Source organism: Perna viridis, chromosome 6 (genome assembly GCF_037379345.1).
Source record: "Perna viridis isolate PV_CMFRI_1.1 ecotype Kerala chromosome 6, ASM3737934v1, whole genome shotgun sequence".
Taxonomy (NCBI): Eukaryota; Metazoa; Mollusca; class Bivalvia; order Mytilida; family Mytilidae; genus Perna; species Perna viridis.
This window is the reverse complement of record NC_142450.1, coordinates 27,224,656-27,241,005: the sequence shown is the minus strand read 5'-3', so window position 1 is coordinate 27,241,005 and position 16,350 is coordinate 27,224,656. Positions and strand designations below refer to the sequence as shown.

Sequence of the window (16,350 nt, the reverse complement as noted above, 5' to 3'; positions counted from 1 at the left end):
GGCTGGTGAATTTTTCTTACTAACAACCATTTTCTCAAGTTTGTCTTGAGAATGTTGCAACTAACTCTTGCCATGTAGTTTTATTTACCCACACTGGTATTTTCTTCAAATCTATCAAACATAAGTAGGAATTTGTTTTGCCAGAAAGGCCACAGTCAACTGGCATCAACTCAAAATTTTTAGTTGAGAAACAAATTCCTATTTAGCCATAAAAAAAACTGAAGAAAGAAGATGAAAGGCACAGATGAGGTAAGCGCTATCCACACAAAACAAATCTCTCTTTGAATTTCTTGATCAGTTGTTTTGAGGTTGGTAAATAATGTAGAATGGATCCCTTGCATCAAGTGCTCATTTAAATATAAAATGTAGTAAAAGCAAATGATAAATCAATACCTAGATAGTGGTGGGCCTATCTTGAAAATATGGAATTCAAACTTTGTCTACAATCATCTCCCAGACATATAGCATATATCATATTGATAACTTAAGTGAAGTGCATTTCAGTTTTGTAATAGTTAAATGATTTTTGTTCTTGCTTTAATTGATAATATGAAGTTCATGACTGAGAAAAAAAATTTAAAAAAAAGATCTGATATTTATTTTCTAATATATGACCTTCTGAAAACCTGAATGTAATTAATATGGGGAACAGTTATTTCTGTGTTGTTGTCATGAAATAAAGGAACTTGTATTGAGATATTTGGGGGAAAATATTGAGTTAATCTGAGTGGTCATAAAGAGGTAGAAGTCTATTGACGAAGTAACTAATAGCTTGTGAAAATCTATTGAGAAATCTGTATGGATAGTGTAAATATCTAACACCTCACTGAAGTATCTTCAGAATGATCTTAGTTCAACATCATTTGAATATGGGATAATTAGCAAGTGTCTTGATATATGTTGCACATAAAAAATTTTAATAAAAGAAGGGAAAATATAATACACATGCAAGTAACATGATAGTTACATTATGACTATATCTTAGGGCTGTATGGAAAATTGTTTAAGTTACATGATATAATAAGAAATGACAGTATTGAAATGGAAGACATGTTGTAAATGGTTAGAACACCATGAAATTGTGTTATTAGCAAGATTAGACTGTTGGATATGTGTTGAGTTGAAATTGGTGTAAAATCAAATGGAGACCATTATTACTGTACCATTAGCTGAAACAGAACAGGTTAAGAATGATGTATGATGTGTGTTTATTTGTCTGTAGTACATTGTAGTTGAGATGATGAAAGTCTATTCTGTTAAAAAGTCACTTGAAAACTATTGTTATGCTTTTGGGTTGATTCTTGGTACTGTTATATCTGGAAAAAACAGGGAAAACACTTGCTCTTTTCTAGGAAATGACCACGAAAGACATGTGAAATGAAGTCCAAGTCATTGAATATTTTGTCTCCTTGTACCGTAGTTCATGCTTATTAATGTAATACCTTGTTTCAAAAGTGAATGTGAAAGTGATGTCAAATTTGGTCTGTGTTTGATTGTTACTATTTTTGGATTTTTGATCCAAATATCTTGTGTCACCAGTTCATGGCAGGTACTTCCCCACTGTTTCTGAATAATACACAGAACATAATCCATATATAATTCTTCTAATATTAAAGTCTGTTTCAATATCAGTCAGAATGTTTCAGGCATTTATTCAGCTTAAATATTCGATCATTGCCACAAATAGAATTAAGATCTAGACTATTATCAAATGAAGATTTGTTTGGCTTGCTTTAACATGTTTTAAGCAAATTTAATTTTTGCAAAATGTGTCACGAAGCAAGCATGTTCTATAATTTAACACTCTTATCAGTCAAAATCTTCATTCTTTCATATTTTTTGATTGATAAACAGGAAGTTAAGAGCAGTGATTTTAACCAAGTAAAATTGGCGGGAAAATTCAAATGGATAAAAGGCATCTTTCTCTTTTTTTTTTAATCTTATGTACATGTAGGAAATTACTTTATTAAGTGGAGTTTTTGAATGTACATGTAAATTAATTTTTAAAAAGTTTTGAAAAAGGTGAAATGAAACAAAATTTGTATATATGTCTTTAAAGACAAATCACACTAACCAGTTCTGATGTTGGGAATTTCATGAAATTTTAATGGAATGGTCTCAAGTATAAAGGCATTGAAATAAGCTTCTAAAAAATATAGGTCACTTGCTTTTAACTAAGATACAGCAGTTCAAAAATTTGTAAAATCGGTACTTTTTGTCATTTTCCGAATTTAATTCAGACATCTTTGATCTTGCCTCTATTTTTATGAATGACACATTCCATACACCAGTAGATTGGAAATTGCCTGTATTTCATTCATAAACCATTAAAATATAACGAGTTTTATCCATCAGTAAAGAACCTTTTATTGTTTCCCGCCAAAAGAAAAATGAACTTTTGAACCATATTCACAGTAATCTGAAATACTTCTCATGTTAAGATTTTTTTTCAAACTTGCGGGATGAGAAGGTATCCATTAGCTGATGTTATAAACTGTATAAAAAGTGGGGGTCACCAATCAAATAAGAAAGCTAACCACATTTGTGTACCATTTCTGCATAATTTTGTTTGGTTATTGGACGTTTCCTACTCTTAAAACTAGCTCTTATTTTCCAAGAAAAGAACATTGTTCCATATCTCCCATCAGATCCTTGCTAATCAAATTGGCATAACTCCCTCTAAAACTATTGGACAATGCTGATTATCATTTTTTTCAAAGTCTGAAGTATTAGTAACATTTGGTATAAGTTTCCTTAGAATTCATTGTGAAATTGTAGTCGTGAGTTTGTGTAGGACAGACGGACATACGGAGGAACGCCTGGCATTTACAGAAGATTTCCAAAGCAGCCTTTGAATTTGACATCATATTGCTTCTACGGTCAAAGGGAAATAAATCACGAATTTCACGCAAAAAGCCACGTCACAAATTGATGACAATATAATAGTTTGCGCCATACAATGCATGTAAACAATCGTGTGATTTGTCTTTAAGTTAGGTACTGTTAAACTATTGATTTAAAGAACATATCTATACCTGTTTATACTCCCTCATTAGGGGGGCAGGGTCTCCCACATAATTAATGAAAAATTTAGAATCTCTCACATGAAAAGTATGGTTTGTGTTAAGTTTTTGGTTAAAATTACTATATTTTCTGTGAAAAATACAAAATAATTAAATTTTACATTAAAAAATTGCTTTTACAGGAAAACGTCTGTGGGGGAGAATCTCCTTCATGACCTGTTCCAAAGGTTAGCAAGTATGCTTATTTCTGAAATCAGTATTAAAGATTGTCATTTAGTTAAAACATTTAAGAAAAACAGTTCTAAATTCTGTCAGAAATACATATTTATGATTACAGTTTCATTTTACATGTAATCTTTGAAATTGAGTGTATAGTACTATTTTCATGAGAATGAAAAAAACCTCCAGTGCTAAGAGCACTTTGATCACCTGTATTGACTTCGAAAACCAAAAATCCTTGAAAATTAGTAGATTTTGAAAAAAAATCAGAGAAATCTTTAAATTTTATGAGAACCAGGTTTATTTGAAAAAAAGCAAGAAGTTAGGTTTTGTACCTAATGACAAATTTATACCTACATGTATATTGACTTTAAGAATTCACAAAATATTATATTGATAAACTAGAATTTCGACTGGGTAGTGTGAGTGTTGGACATACTTTAATAGGAAAATTAAGAAGGTCATATACTTGTTATCTTTGCCTTATGAAAAATGGTAGGACTGAAATGCACTTCAGTTATATTTAATCATGAATTTAAATAAGTTTACTTGTGTGTGTAATCATTAATACTTAACAGAATGAAAAAATAAAAAGATTATGAAATCCCATTCAAAAATGGGAATTGTGAATCCATTTTGAGAATTCAAGTTAACTATTAATGAAATTGAAAGAACAATTTGTCATAATTTGTGATTGGTACTAATAACCACAATTTTGATTATTCACCTAATGAAATCATTTAGGCAGTGATACATTGTATTAGGTTTTCAATGAAATTAATCTTAGTTGAGGACACCACTCTTGTACTCTCAAATTTACCGAAAGTTGTGATATATCTTGTGATGAATTTTCAATATTCAATGGTGGGAGATAATGTCTGTTAGCTGATTATGATTATGATATTAATTTTAAGAATAGATGATTTACGTAATATGGTCTTTTTTTTTCTTATTTCTTCTATGGGAGTCCTACTGTGAGATATTAAGGCTTTGATTTATGTAGAACAGATCTTCGAGTTGGTTGAATTACTGTGTCATTTTCATGTAATATTTTCTTTCATAGTTGGTGTGCAAATGAGCATTATTCTATAGAAATAAAGTATTTTATCTAGAAATAATTTCAAAAATGAGTGATGTGTTGAAGTTTGCCATAATGAAATCTGACATGACATGTCACTGTTACCTTGATGAACTATATCAGATGTGATGGAAAGTACATAGTATATTTCATAATGCTTTGGCTTAAAAGACTTAAAAAGAAATGCTAAGCATTGGTTGAAATCTACTCCTCCACTTCCAGTTTTAGCTGTGAATGGTTCCTATGGTCAACAAATTTGAATAATCGATAGGTACTATTGGAGTTCTTGGTTCCTAGGAAGAAGTATTTTAAAATTTCCAGAACAGGGTTAGTCCAAATGTAGGGGAAATCATATAAAAATATTGAAGTTTGTTTTGTTGTCAGCTTTTCTAAGATTACAGCATTGAATTGAATTCTCTCAAAGATTGAATGCTTTTTTGTTGTTGTTCTTTTTTCATAGACTTCTAAAGGAGATCAGTGGAACTGTTTAAAATTGATAGAATATGTTCTAGATTGAGCAACCCTAGGTACTTAATTGTCTCTCATGGTGATGTGGGGGATGATATTAAACTTAAAACAGAAAACAGTAAACTCATTATTAAAAAAAAACTATAATGCATGTACATTGAGCACTACCCTGGAGTCAAAGGAAAGCATTCTAAAATAATGAGCTTGGATGCCTTTTTTTTAATATTGTCATTTGCATAGTGATTAGTTCTTTTGACTCCAATTGATGCAAGGGATTTTGTCCTTTGAAAAAAATGCACTTGTGTATATATACAGTACATGTAACATATACATGTACATTAATGTACTTGGATTTAGATACTGACTTATTTTATATGTTATTTTATATTCATTCGACATGAGATATTTTTCAGATTTATTTTTGAAGCTGAAATGAAGAGTGGTTATCTGTTGTGTTTAGTGTATACATCATTGACCATTGAAAGTAGGGCTTTTGCACACTAATATACTTGCTGAAAATCGTAACGGATACTTGTTCATATCTGGCAATGTTGAAATTTGCATCGTGGTAGCCATTAAGGCCTTAAACGTAGGTTGTGGACTACAACATTCCAATTATCTTATCCTCTTAATATTATTATAAAAAAAGTGTTTGAAATATAGAGCATTGTTCATGAAGAACATGTCATATTGGAAAAAAGGAGATAAAGGAAAATGAAAAATGCTACACAGTGGGTTTTATATACTTGCTTAATGGTATGATGCAGTTGACTAACCTCTGTAGTAACTAAAAATATGTGAACTTGCATAAATAATACAATTTTGAAAGACAATTCCATATTTGGAGGTAAAATTTGCTGAGTGTGTAAATATGTGGGTCTGTGTACATGTATTAAGGGGACTGTCTGCATGTAGCAGGTAAACAATTACATGTGAACAAAAATTGACATTTATTTGCATCAGAGAATTAATCTAGAAGAGAAAATATAACAATTTTTATGGCAGTTAAAAACAATAAAATTATAAAATTCTCATATGATCACACAAGGCATTACAAATCAAGGATAAAAACAAGTAAAATTTGCAGTTACATGTAATAGTCTGTTGATACCAATGATTATTGAAGTGATCCGGATAGATGCCGTAGAGATGTTAATGATTATTGAAATGATCCCTATGAAAGCTGTAGATGTGTCCACAATGATTATTGAAATGATCCCTATGGATGCTGTAGATGTGTCCACAATGATTATTGAAATGATCCCTATGGATGCTGTAGATGTGTCCACAATGATTATTGAAATGATCCCTATGGATGCTGTAGATGTGTCCACAATGATTATTGAAATGATCCCTATGGATGCTGTAGATGTGTTCAATTATCATACTCTCTTGATTGAAGAAAAGGTGAAACCAAGATCTACTGATTGCAAAGGAGAATAAAGAATATGATCATGAGACTTAGTAGTTACTTATGTTGTGTGTGTTTTTTATTTGTTTTTTGGGTTTTTTTTTTTAAATTAACCTTAATCCAAATTAAATGTGTGAAATGTTGTCTTTGACTTAATTGCAGAAATAGATGAATGGCTGTTTGTGTAGAATTCAATTTGATCTGGACATCAAGTGGTAAAAATTAACCATTTTGCTTTTAAAGGCATATTAGTACACTGTATTGCAACATTAAAGGGTGTAATGAGACTACATTGAGATATGAAGAAAGTACATGCATGATTGAAATATTTGTATCATACTATTTTGATGACACTTGATATAATTAAATGTATTTAGTCACTGACAACCCTTAATGTGTGTTTGGTCACTATCCAATTGAATTTTGAATAGATTTCAGCAAGTATTAGGTGTTGCTATAAACTGTTCCTTAAAGTGTCACATTGTATTGTAGAGCACTAACACAACAGATGCCCATGATGTTATACTTGTATGGACTGGTAAGCCAATTATAAAACTTGTTGCTAATACACATTTTTTCCTTTTCTTTTTTTCCCCTATGGCTATGCTGGAAACTTCAACTTGATGAAATACAACACTATTGTGACATCTTGAAATGGAATCATTTGCATTACATTGCGATTGGATTATTAATTGACACTTTGCAAATAATTGCTACTCATGTGATTATGAACAATTGATATTACAACAAACAGCAACAAAGATTCCAAGGAGGCAGAGGTTTTGGAGGTGGGCCAGGGTTTGATCGAGGAATGGGCATGGGGGGACAGGGAATGGGTGGGGGTTTTGGAAATAGGCCAGGGATGGGTCGGGGAGGTATGGGAATGGACCGAAGGAGAGATGGAGGTCCACAAGAAGACTTTGGTGACATGAAAAGAATGCGTAGATATTAAAGACTTGAAAGTGCTGGTTTTAATCAAACCAAAATTAACTATGACATTTATTCACTAAATGAGATCTGAAGTCAAGTCAGATGAAATGACTGTATAATTATTAAGATAACAAATTGACTTACAACTTTATTTTTCCAGTCAAGAAAGAAACCAATTTGTATCATTTGTAAATATCCTCTGATTGTTGTCTTTCGGTTTCTTGTTTCATCATATTTGTATGCGTGTCTGTCTCATTGTTTGGTCATAAAAGGTCGTGAGTTTGAAAGATTATCGATGCAAACAATGACCTGGTGTATGACACCTATTGACACCATTTAAATTCTGCGTTTGAAAAACATAATCCAGGGCAGCTTAGCATCCAGTGAAAATGATTATTTTTCAAACTAAATTTAATTCCTTCTCAGATATATATACAGTATTGTGTCACTACCACAACATTATTCATTTATTGTGTAATGCATGAATTAAAAGTGGCTGGATTGATCATGACCAATTATGGTTCTTGTGTAGGAGTAGGTAAATCCCATAGTTTGATATTAATGGAACTTTTGTACATTTTATTTATGTGTGTGTTGTATTTTATCATTGTTGCAATATTTGTAGATTTTATCATCATGATCATTGTAAAAAAAAAACATTAAAGCTGAAGGAAGTCTAATAAAAACTATAAACCTTGAAGTTATGAATACTCATTCCTCTTACATTATTTTATCATACATGTACATGTATTAACTATGATTCAAGTAGTGTAGTACCCTTGTCAGGTTTTTTTTCACCCAAGGCTATCAGTTTGAAAAACAAAGCTATAGACAAATAGCCAATATCTGTCTAAAACTAACCCATGCAAAATATCAATATAAATTTACCAGTAGTAGATAATGCAGAATGCTTTTATTTTTCTGTCTCAATGGGAAAATTATAGACATTGAATTTTTTCACTATTCCACAATTCACATCAACCAACAAAATTTGATAAGTAGCTTTTCTTGATCTACAACCAATGGGTCTTGAGAAATAGAAAATCTAGAGCCTTGTTAATTATGTATTTTACGGAACTTCTTGATTCATACTGCTGGGACATATGGTATTGTCAAGCTTCAATCATATATGAAAATTTCCAATTATTCAGTCAGATTGAAAATTTCCAGTTGAGAGTTGTCTATTTCACTCATGCTAGTCAATCATAGAATTGTTTCAGGATGTAAATGCCAATACCCTTTGTATAAATTCAAGAAGAGCTAATAAGAAGGACAATTTCACATGATGCCTAGAAGAGGTGATAATGTTCTAAGGCATCTAAGCAAATAAATTTCAAACCCACCTTGAAAGGGGGGTTACAGACTTTAAAAAGCATAAAATTTGACATTTTTTTCTTTGTTTTCAATACAGTCATTTAAAATTTTGTTATTGAAGAAGCTGGAGGTATGTGCGATCTTAGAGTTCATATTGACAACATTTCATTAACATTGGAGAATTAATCATGCATTTAGTTCTATGCCAATGTTATTTGGCTCTTGTGATAGATGTTGAAGGATTCACAGGTTAATCTTCAAGGATCCAAATTGTTAAAAGGACAGTTTCACATTGTGCCTAGAAGAGGTGATGATGCTTCTAAGGCATACTCGTACTACTTTTACAAAAAAATAAATGAGGACTTGAATTGGACTGTCTGCTGTTCCAGCCAATATTAAAAAAGTGGATTCCACTTAATTGCACTTAATTAACGTAAAGACAAAAATGAGAAAATTCCTCTAAATTGCGTGAATATTTTCAAAATTAACCTAGAAACGTAAAACAACAATACATCATTATTGAAATACCTCAGTTTTTTTGTTTTTTTGTTGGTTTTTTTTTTTTAAAGAAATTTGTTTTTACAACATTTTTTTTTTTTTTTTTTTTTATTTTTTTTTTTAAGAAATTTGTTTTTACAACATTTTCTCTTTCTTTTGAATAGACTCTAAGGCAGGAATCTAATAAATACACCTCCATTTAAAACATTATTTTTCTTTGAAATGATAATTTCTGTTACAGGGAAAAACCACCTTTGCATCAGGTTAGGCTTCTATGATAAATCATACCCACATAAACAAAAATAAATAACCTTTAATGCAAAATGCACTTTTATAAAATGCTCAAGGCTATGCAAAGTTCGAAATCCTTGAAATATAAGTGGATAGCCATCATGCAGAACTCTTCTATCTGATGGAAGATCAGAGTCAGACTGTTGATTTTTACTGATAGCTTCCAATTGGCTTGTGACGTCACTAAGTTGGTTTGGTACTGATGCAAGTACTACAAATATTACATAAATATTTCTACGATCCTGTTTATCTAATCACCAAAACATGATGACTTGTCAAAGTTACAATGTACAAATGATAAAAGAGAAATGTTCTGAAAGTTTTTTTACCAGCAACATGAACATTCTTGGGAAGTAGCTATAAGATTTTCCATAGACAAATACTAGTAATCTGGCTGCAAATCCTGTTGTTCATCAATGATGTCAGACATTTGCTCACATGTTGTGCCTCAGTCTCTTCTTCTGTTTACTTTGGATTGAAATTATAGAGGAAAAATCCCAAATTTGTGATTTCTTTAGACATAACCAATTACCTGTTTACTTTCACTTTAGAAACCAATTTCTTGACATCACAGTTCAACTGATCATGATGGCGCCCATAGACGCAGAGTTCAAATTTCCTAATTTTAAATTTCGATTAACTGGTTAAGAATTTTCAATTTAATTTTCATGAATATTTAAAAGATTAATTTTGATATTTATGACTTGCAAAATAACATAGTTTTCTCCTTTAATAGCATATTTTTTTTCAGACAAATAGGTTATATGATTAACAAGAATCCACTGTAATTCACATCATTTATATATTGCATCACTTCAAAGTAATATGATATATGTATCTAATCATGAACTCTTTCATGATAATCGTATCTATCTTGAGATAGAAAGAAACTTATTGTTCTGATTTGAAACAGAAAAATACAAATCAGGATCTTATTACAAATATAAAAATTTCTGTGAAACCAAAAAACAAAATGCTGAATGACTCCTTTAAAACAATACATGTATAATATCATGGTAAAGTTTAATTTTTTTAAGGTATGTATTGTCTTGTAACTTGTTACGTGACGAAATGGTATTCTTTTCATTTTGAAGGACATACAACTTGTGAAGTTTGAGAAATTCTGCAAAACCATCACAGTCATATTATAATCGGACAGGATGCCACAAGTAGTGGAATGTTTTAGAACTAGTGACATTAGAATTATGTGTTGTAGATTTAAACATGGTATAACGAAAGTACTTGTATATAAATGCAGCTGGTCTGTTGAAGACAGAATACCAATTAATTTGCTTAGAGACAGTACAGTACTATAGAAACTCTAGCATTTTCAGTAATCAATCTGAAAAAAAAGTTAATTTGAATGATAGTATATAATGCAGATTTCAACAATAAACAAGGTATTATTTGAATTTTGGAATTATTTCTGATGTCGGAAAATCAGTATAAAAAAAATATTTATAAAACTTACCGGAGCAGGACATGCTTGCCCCTTATTTTGGGAGTTCTTGTGCTTTTGTGTTTTGTTTGACATCTTCAGTTTGCATGCATAATCTTCGTTAAATGTTTCACTGCATTGTGTATGTGGATCGTCTATGTTTCATCTGTTCACAGTTAGACCATGTTTTTGGATTATGAATCATTCCGCTGCTGATGCTTCAGCATTCTTTGTCAGTTTATCCCCTACTAAGGGGTTAAGTCTTACCATCATAACTAAGAGGGTTAGTAAGTTTTTCTTGCTTTTTGTTGTGCAACTGAACTTACCCATTCTGGCATGACTCATATTAATGTTAAGTTGTACAAATTATTATTAAATTTTCTCTTTTTTGTTGCCATTTTCTAAATTTCAAAATAATTCCTAATTCAAATTATACCTTGTTATATTTTAATAAAGATTTTTCAAAAGAACAAAACCATATGATGGTCTCAGGGTAGTGTGTTTGTCTCTGGTACATGATGTCATGGGTTAAGATATCCAACCGAGTAACACCATGAAAGACTTTCAAATTCTCTTCCAAGCAGTTTTTTTTAAGGGGATAGAAAGAGAACTAATTAATTTAAGTCAGAATAATGTGTCTGAGTGGGATGTCATCGGTGTTAGAAACTTAATTTTTTGTCAACATAGACCCATCATAATTTTATGTAGACCACACTGTAGATTTCAAAGGAAATTGAGCCAATTTCATCATAGACCTGCTTGATTTTATATAGACTCGGTCCGTAGGTCTACTGCTAATTTCTTTTCCTGTGTCATGCCTAACTGGACTGTTGATTCTGTGAGCTAACACTCTGAAAATCCAGCTCTTTGTATTGGACTAGTCTGAAACAGGGTCTGTTTGATTGGTAAATCATTCTTGTTCTGAAATGCATGAAATATCTGCCAAATGATGTTCAACCATAATCAATCAAAACTTCACTACAGGCAAACCTCTTGTGCATTAATATTGTAATGTTGCAAAATGCAGGGGATTACTGGATTAAATGAAAGAAAAATTAAGTTACCGATCAGTTGAATGTTTGTGTAGTGGCATTAATTGTCCCTGCTATAAAGGAACAGAGGGACTGTAGCAACTAAACATATGTTCTTAGTGGATGCACCTACCCAAATTTGGTTATCAGACTTGAGGGAAATTTTATAGTGCACTACTGGTTGTAGGTTCAGCCTTATATGTACTTAAAAGGTAACTGTTGTGCTAAAGAAATTTAAGGCATTTATTGTGAAATTTATTGTTTCAAAATAGGTTTACTGACATGTTCATGTATTTGTGGAGATATATAAAGTTACTTGTGTTCATCAAAAGAAGATTAATGATGAATTATCAGAACAGAGAATGAAAGAACATTTAATATGTGAGAACAACTTTGTACCTGTTACATTGGACTTGTTACAAGTCCCTCTTTATTATATATATATGACACAGAAAATCTATGTGATTAACCTCTCTGATAACACCACTACTAATTTCCATAATAATGCAATCGTAAACTTTTTCATATATTCTTTAATATAAAGAGATGGTCTTGTAGCAAGGCTACTGTTACATACACTGTATTAAAATTGTTAAAAAACAGTTTTATTTTAAACTTTCCAAAATGTCATACTTCTGTGAACTTCAACGGAGAAGAAAGCTGCTATGAATAGAAATAGAAATATTTATGAAAAACATTTATTTATATCATGTTTTTGATGTTGCAGATGCATGAAGAATATGTCTGATATTCAGTTCATATTGAACAAGATGCTGTGCTTATACAAATGTACAAATAGTTCACATTAAAACATGAGACATAAACGAAGCAGGATCCATTTTACTAATTAATATGGTAATTAAAAAGTGACAACCATTAATAGCATAGGAGGCCAGTCTTAAATATTGTTACAATCCCTTTAGTTATCCTTCTATCTAACAAATCATGTCCAGGCCGTAACTTGGTTGTCTTTTTGGTGTAGACTTTTGATATTTGGTTTGAAGGTAGGTAAGCTCAAGACAATGTGTTGGGTACTTTGACTTAAATTAATGATTTTGCAATACAGATTAGTGTCAGGGCATTAATTCTGTTGTCTTTTTGTATTTGGCATTAGAGTAGATCAGCCAAAAAAAAAATTTAATTTTGATTCTCCAAACTGTTGTTGATTGACTTTATGTAGGCTACAGTGGGGTCCTTACAGATGGTTTCTATCTCAATAGTTCTCAAGTTATACTTGATTATAGTTATTTTTCAAGTTTTTGATAGTTCAGGATAAATTAAGTGTGATAGAAAATTCAGAATTTTGTATGAAGTTACAGTTACTCATGAATATGGTTAAACATGTTAAGATCTGTCACAACAGTTTGATGTGGTATACATTAACAAGTTTAACTGACATATATTCCATGAAAATGATTTTGAATTTGGTATTTGTAGCCTTAGCATGATGGGTTGTACTGTGTTTGTCTTGTTTGAACATCCACTTTCTGTTGTAAGCATCATTGTTTTAGTTGTAACATATAAAAGGTAAGAATATGGTTCTTTATAAAGTAGCAAGAAAAGAAAGCCATTTCATATTACATGTAAGCAGTGATGTGAAACTACCACGTAAGTAGTGTAGAAGGGTAGTGTCCTTACTTTAACATTTTAACATATATACTTACACTTAATATTATCTTTTAAAAATGTTTATGGGGTTGAACAGAACAAACAAAAATAGGGATATGAATAAACAAAAGAGGGGACTGGACAACCATGGGACTCTCTGCCAGGTATATGATAATGAAATACAGTATTACTTATACATTTACCCGTTATGCTAGAGGCTGATACTAAAATTTGTTAAAAAGTTAATTTTTCCTTGTACTCGCCATTACCAAACTAAAAAAAAAATTGTACATTCTACAACAGGCATGGTATGATTTGAATCGGGAAGTGGTGAGAGGTGTTATCTTAAAAGTATGAGATTTGTGAAAGGTAACATGTGTTTTTATAAAAAAGTAAAACCTTTAAAAACCAATAGTAGTTAGATTTTAGAATAGATGAAGATGTATATTTAAATGTATATAATGCTGTGTTTAAGTATGAACTATTGTTGGAGGAGGAAAAAGTCAAATTATGAACTTTGACTTCTGAGTGCAGCCTGGGATTTTCATGCTTGATTGAATATTGTTTTCTATTCATTGAAATATTACAAAATTTAGGCTTCAAAACATTTTTTAACTATTGCTTGTGGAGATTTGATAATTTTTCAGCAAAAAAACAAATCAACTCAGCCCATTTTGATAATGAAATACATTTGCACCTTAAATATAGTACATGGGTTAATCAAATTTGGCAGATTAGGCATTACCGGTATTATTCCTTAACATGCAAATTATTTCAATTATTTCAACTTAGTGGTAAGTATGACACAACTGAAGGGAATAAAAACTACTAATTTTCCAAATCACAAGTGAAAATGTCATGAAAATACATGTGTGAATAATTGCATCAGACTGCTATTACTACTACTAGAATTTGCTGGTAACAACATGTGTTAGCTAAAAATCACATACATAAAAATGTATGCCAATTGGTACTCGGGTAGAACTAAGATTATCTATTGCTATAACAGGTTATGGTTGATTTGTAGTCGAAGACATGATGTTAATTGTTTGACCATGTGACCACCTTGGTGTTCTTGTGATAGCATGCTTACCTGGATTAGGGGAGGATCATGTATTTATCCTAGGATGAGTCAAACCAAAAACATTTTAATAAGTTGTCAATACTTTTTTGCTAAGCTTTCTGCATATGGGTAATCAAGCAACAAGCCAGAATAGTGTGTAGGAATTGTGTACATGCTGCTTCTTCTGTGAGCTAGCCGGCGAAAATGTGACTAAATCCTTGGTCTCTTCGATTATTCACTTGTTTTCTCATGAAAAACAATGCTATAATCACATCCATGATATATGCCTTTATGTTCAATAATGGAGATATTTGTTGGCTGAAATTTTAGCTTAAAAAGATTTATATTGAAACCATAGTAACTGATGTGAGTTCAGATCGTGCTGGTTGGATAGATTGAAGAAATTATTTTATAACTTTAAGGTGATGTTGGATTTAAAAGTTAGTTTTCAACAAGGGAAACTTGTTTTGCACTCTGAGTGTTCTCTTCATAAATTTGAGATAGCACAACGCTTTTGCTTCTTCGAAAAAAATTGTAGCTTAATGCTCATTATGCATTTTAACTCCAATAAATTTTAGAACACACAGTGCTGTAATAATAGACAGCGTAAAATATGTCTTAATGTACTATATATGAAGATAAGCATTTCAAACTATTTTGTAGGTACATGGACTCAATTTATTTGAATATTTTCCAGATTTTATACCAATGAATGTAGCTTGCAGCCTTGTTCAGAAAATGATGTATGGACATTGTACTTTTGTACATATATAGTACATGTATATAGCATTTACTAGTATATATATATTAATCTAAGGGTTCATAAGTAAACAAGAACATATTTTGATGAAATTTGATATCTGCGAACAAACTTTAATATTTTTAGCATCAATGGCAGAGTAAAGTTTTAGAAGAAATGTAGATTGTAAGGATTGCAAGATGAAATGATATAAAAAATCAGTTCGTTATTTAGAGAAACATGTTGTATATTTATTTGTAGAAACATGATTTGTAGTTTTATGTGACAGCTAGCATATTGAAATGTAATTAAATTCATGAAGAAATCTTGAACATCAGAAATAATCTATTGGAGATGGGAAAGAGGGTTAGATCCAAAATTTATAGAATTTAATAGGCTACCTAGGACGATAACATGTTCCTGTGTTAGTTACAATTTGTTTGCTTCAAGGCAAGGCCCACTTATTTTTTATGATAATTTCAAACAATTGATTTTGAAGGTATTGTTAAAGACGTACTGATGGCAAGTAAATAAGAATGAAGCCATTCATTGGTTGGTGTTGGTTGATTTCGAAATTAACCTCATTCTGATCTGAGAAACAAATAACCTAATCTGTGAATGGTAATCCCCAACATGGAGATAATTTGTGAATGACAATCCCAATTGATGCTATTTTCATACCAAGTTCACATGTATAGGTTAAAATGTGCTTCAGCTAAACTTCATTCACACTGTACTGATACATGTAGGTATGGGGAAAAAAAAACATGATGATAATTATGTAAAACTTAGAGAAAAAAAAATAGGTTTGGAAGTTAATATCACTACTCAAAAACCTGATATAAGGACTGCTTGCAGGTGTAATACCACTATTTCAGAAACCAGTTGCCTGCATATACAAGAAAGTAGTTAGTAATGACATGAAGTAGTCCCAATATTGCACCCTATCATACTCCTTGTTGAGTAGAGGTATACAAACTTGGTGTCATCTGAAAGCTGAATGAATCGGCAATACTCTTAAAACTTCATTTTCTTTATTCATTGAAGGGGAAAACAATTCTGAACAAAAACTCTAGGCCCCTTGATATGGCTAACTTTCGAAACGAGAGTACCAGCAGTGATTTCTGCACTTGTCTACTTTCACTTTACCATTGTTTCTTAGAAGGCACGTATGGTATATTGATATTTTTATGACAGTTAAGGTAAAGGGTGACCATCATAATGATACCCCTCTAGCAC

At 31.2% G+C, this 16,350-nt stretch overlaps 1 protein-coding gene across 6 annotated transcripts in view; it reads left to right on the top strand.

The window, feature by feature from the left end:
• Window positions 1–16,350, top strand: part of LOC148614318 (uncharacterized) — a 39,855-nt gene that overhangs the window by 17,019 nt on the left and 6,486 nt on the right. For 2 of the 6 annotated variants that reach the window (XM_088588405.1, XM_088588404.1), the window contains one exon: window positions 6,954–7,829. The exons of the other annotated variants lie outside the window; for them this stretch is intronic. In XM_088588405.1, coding sequence (XP_088444531.1) covers window positions 6,954–7,151 — 198 coding nt within the window. In that variant the 3' untranslated portion in view covers window positions 7,152–7,829. Of the gene's footprint in view, window positions 1–6,953; window positions 7,830–16,350 lie in introns of those variants that run through there. 6 annotated transcript variants of the gene reach the window in all.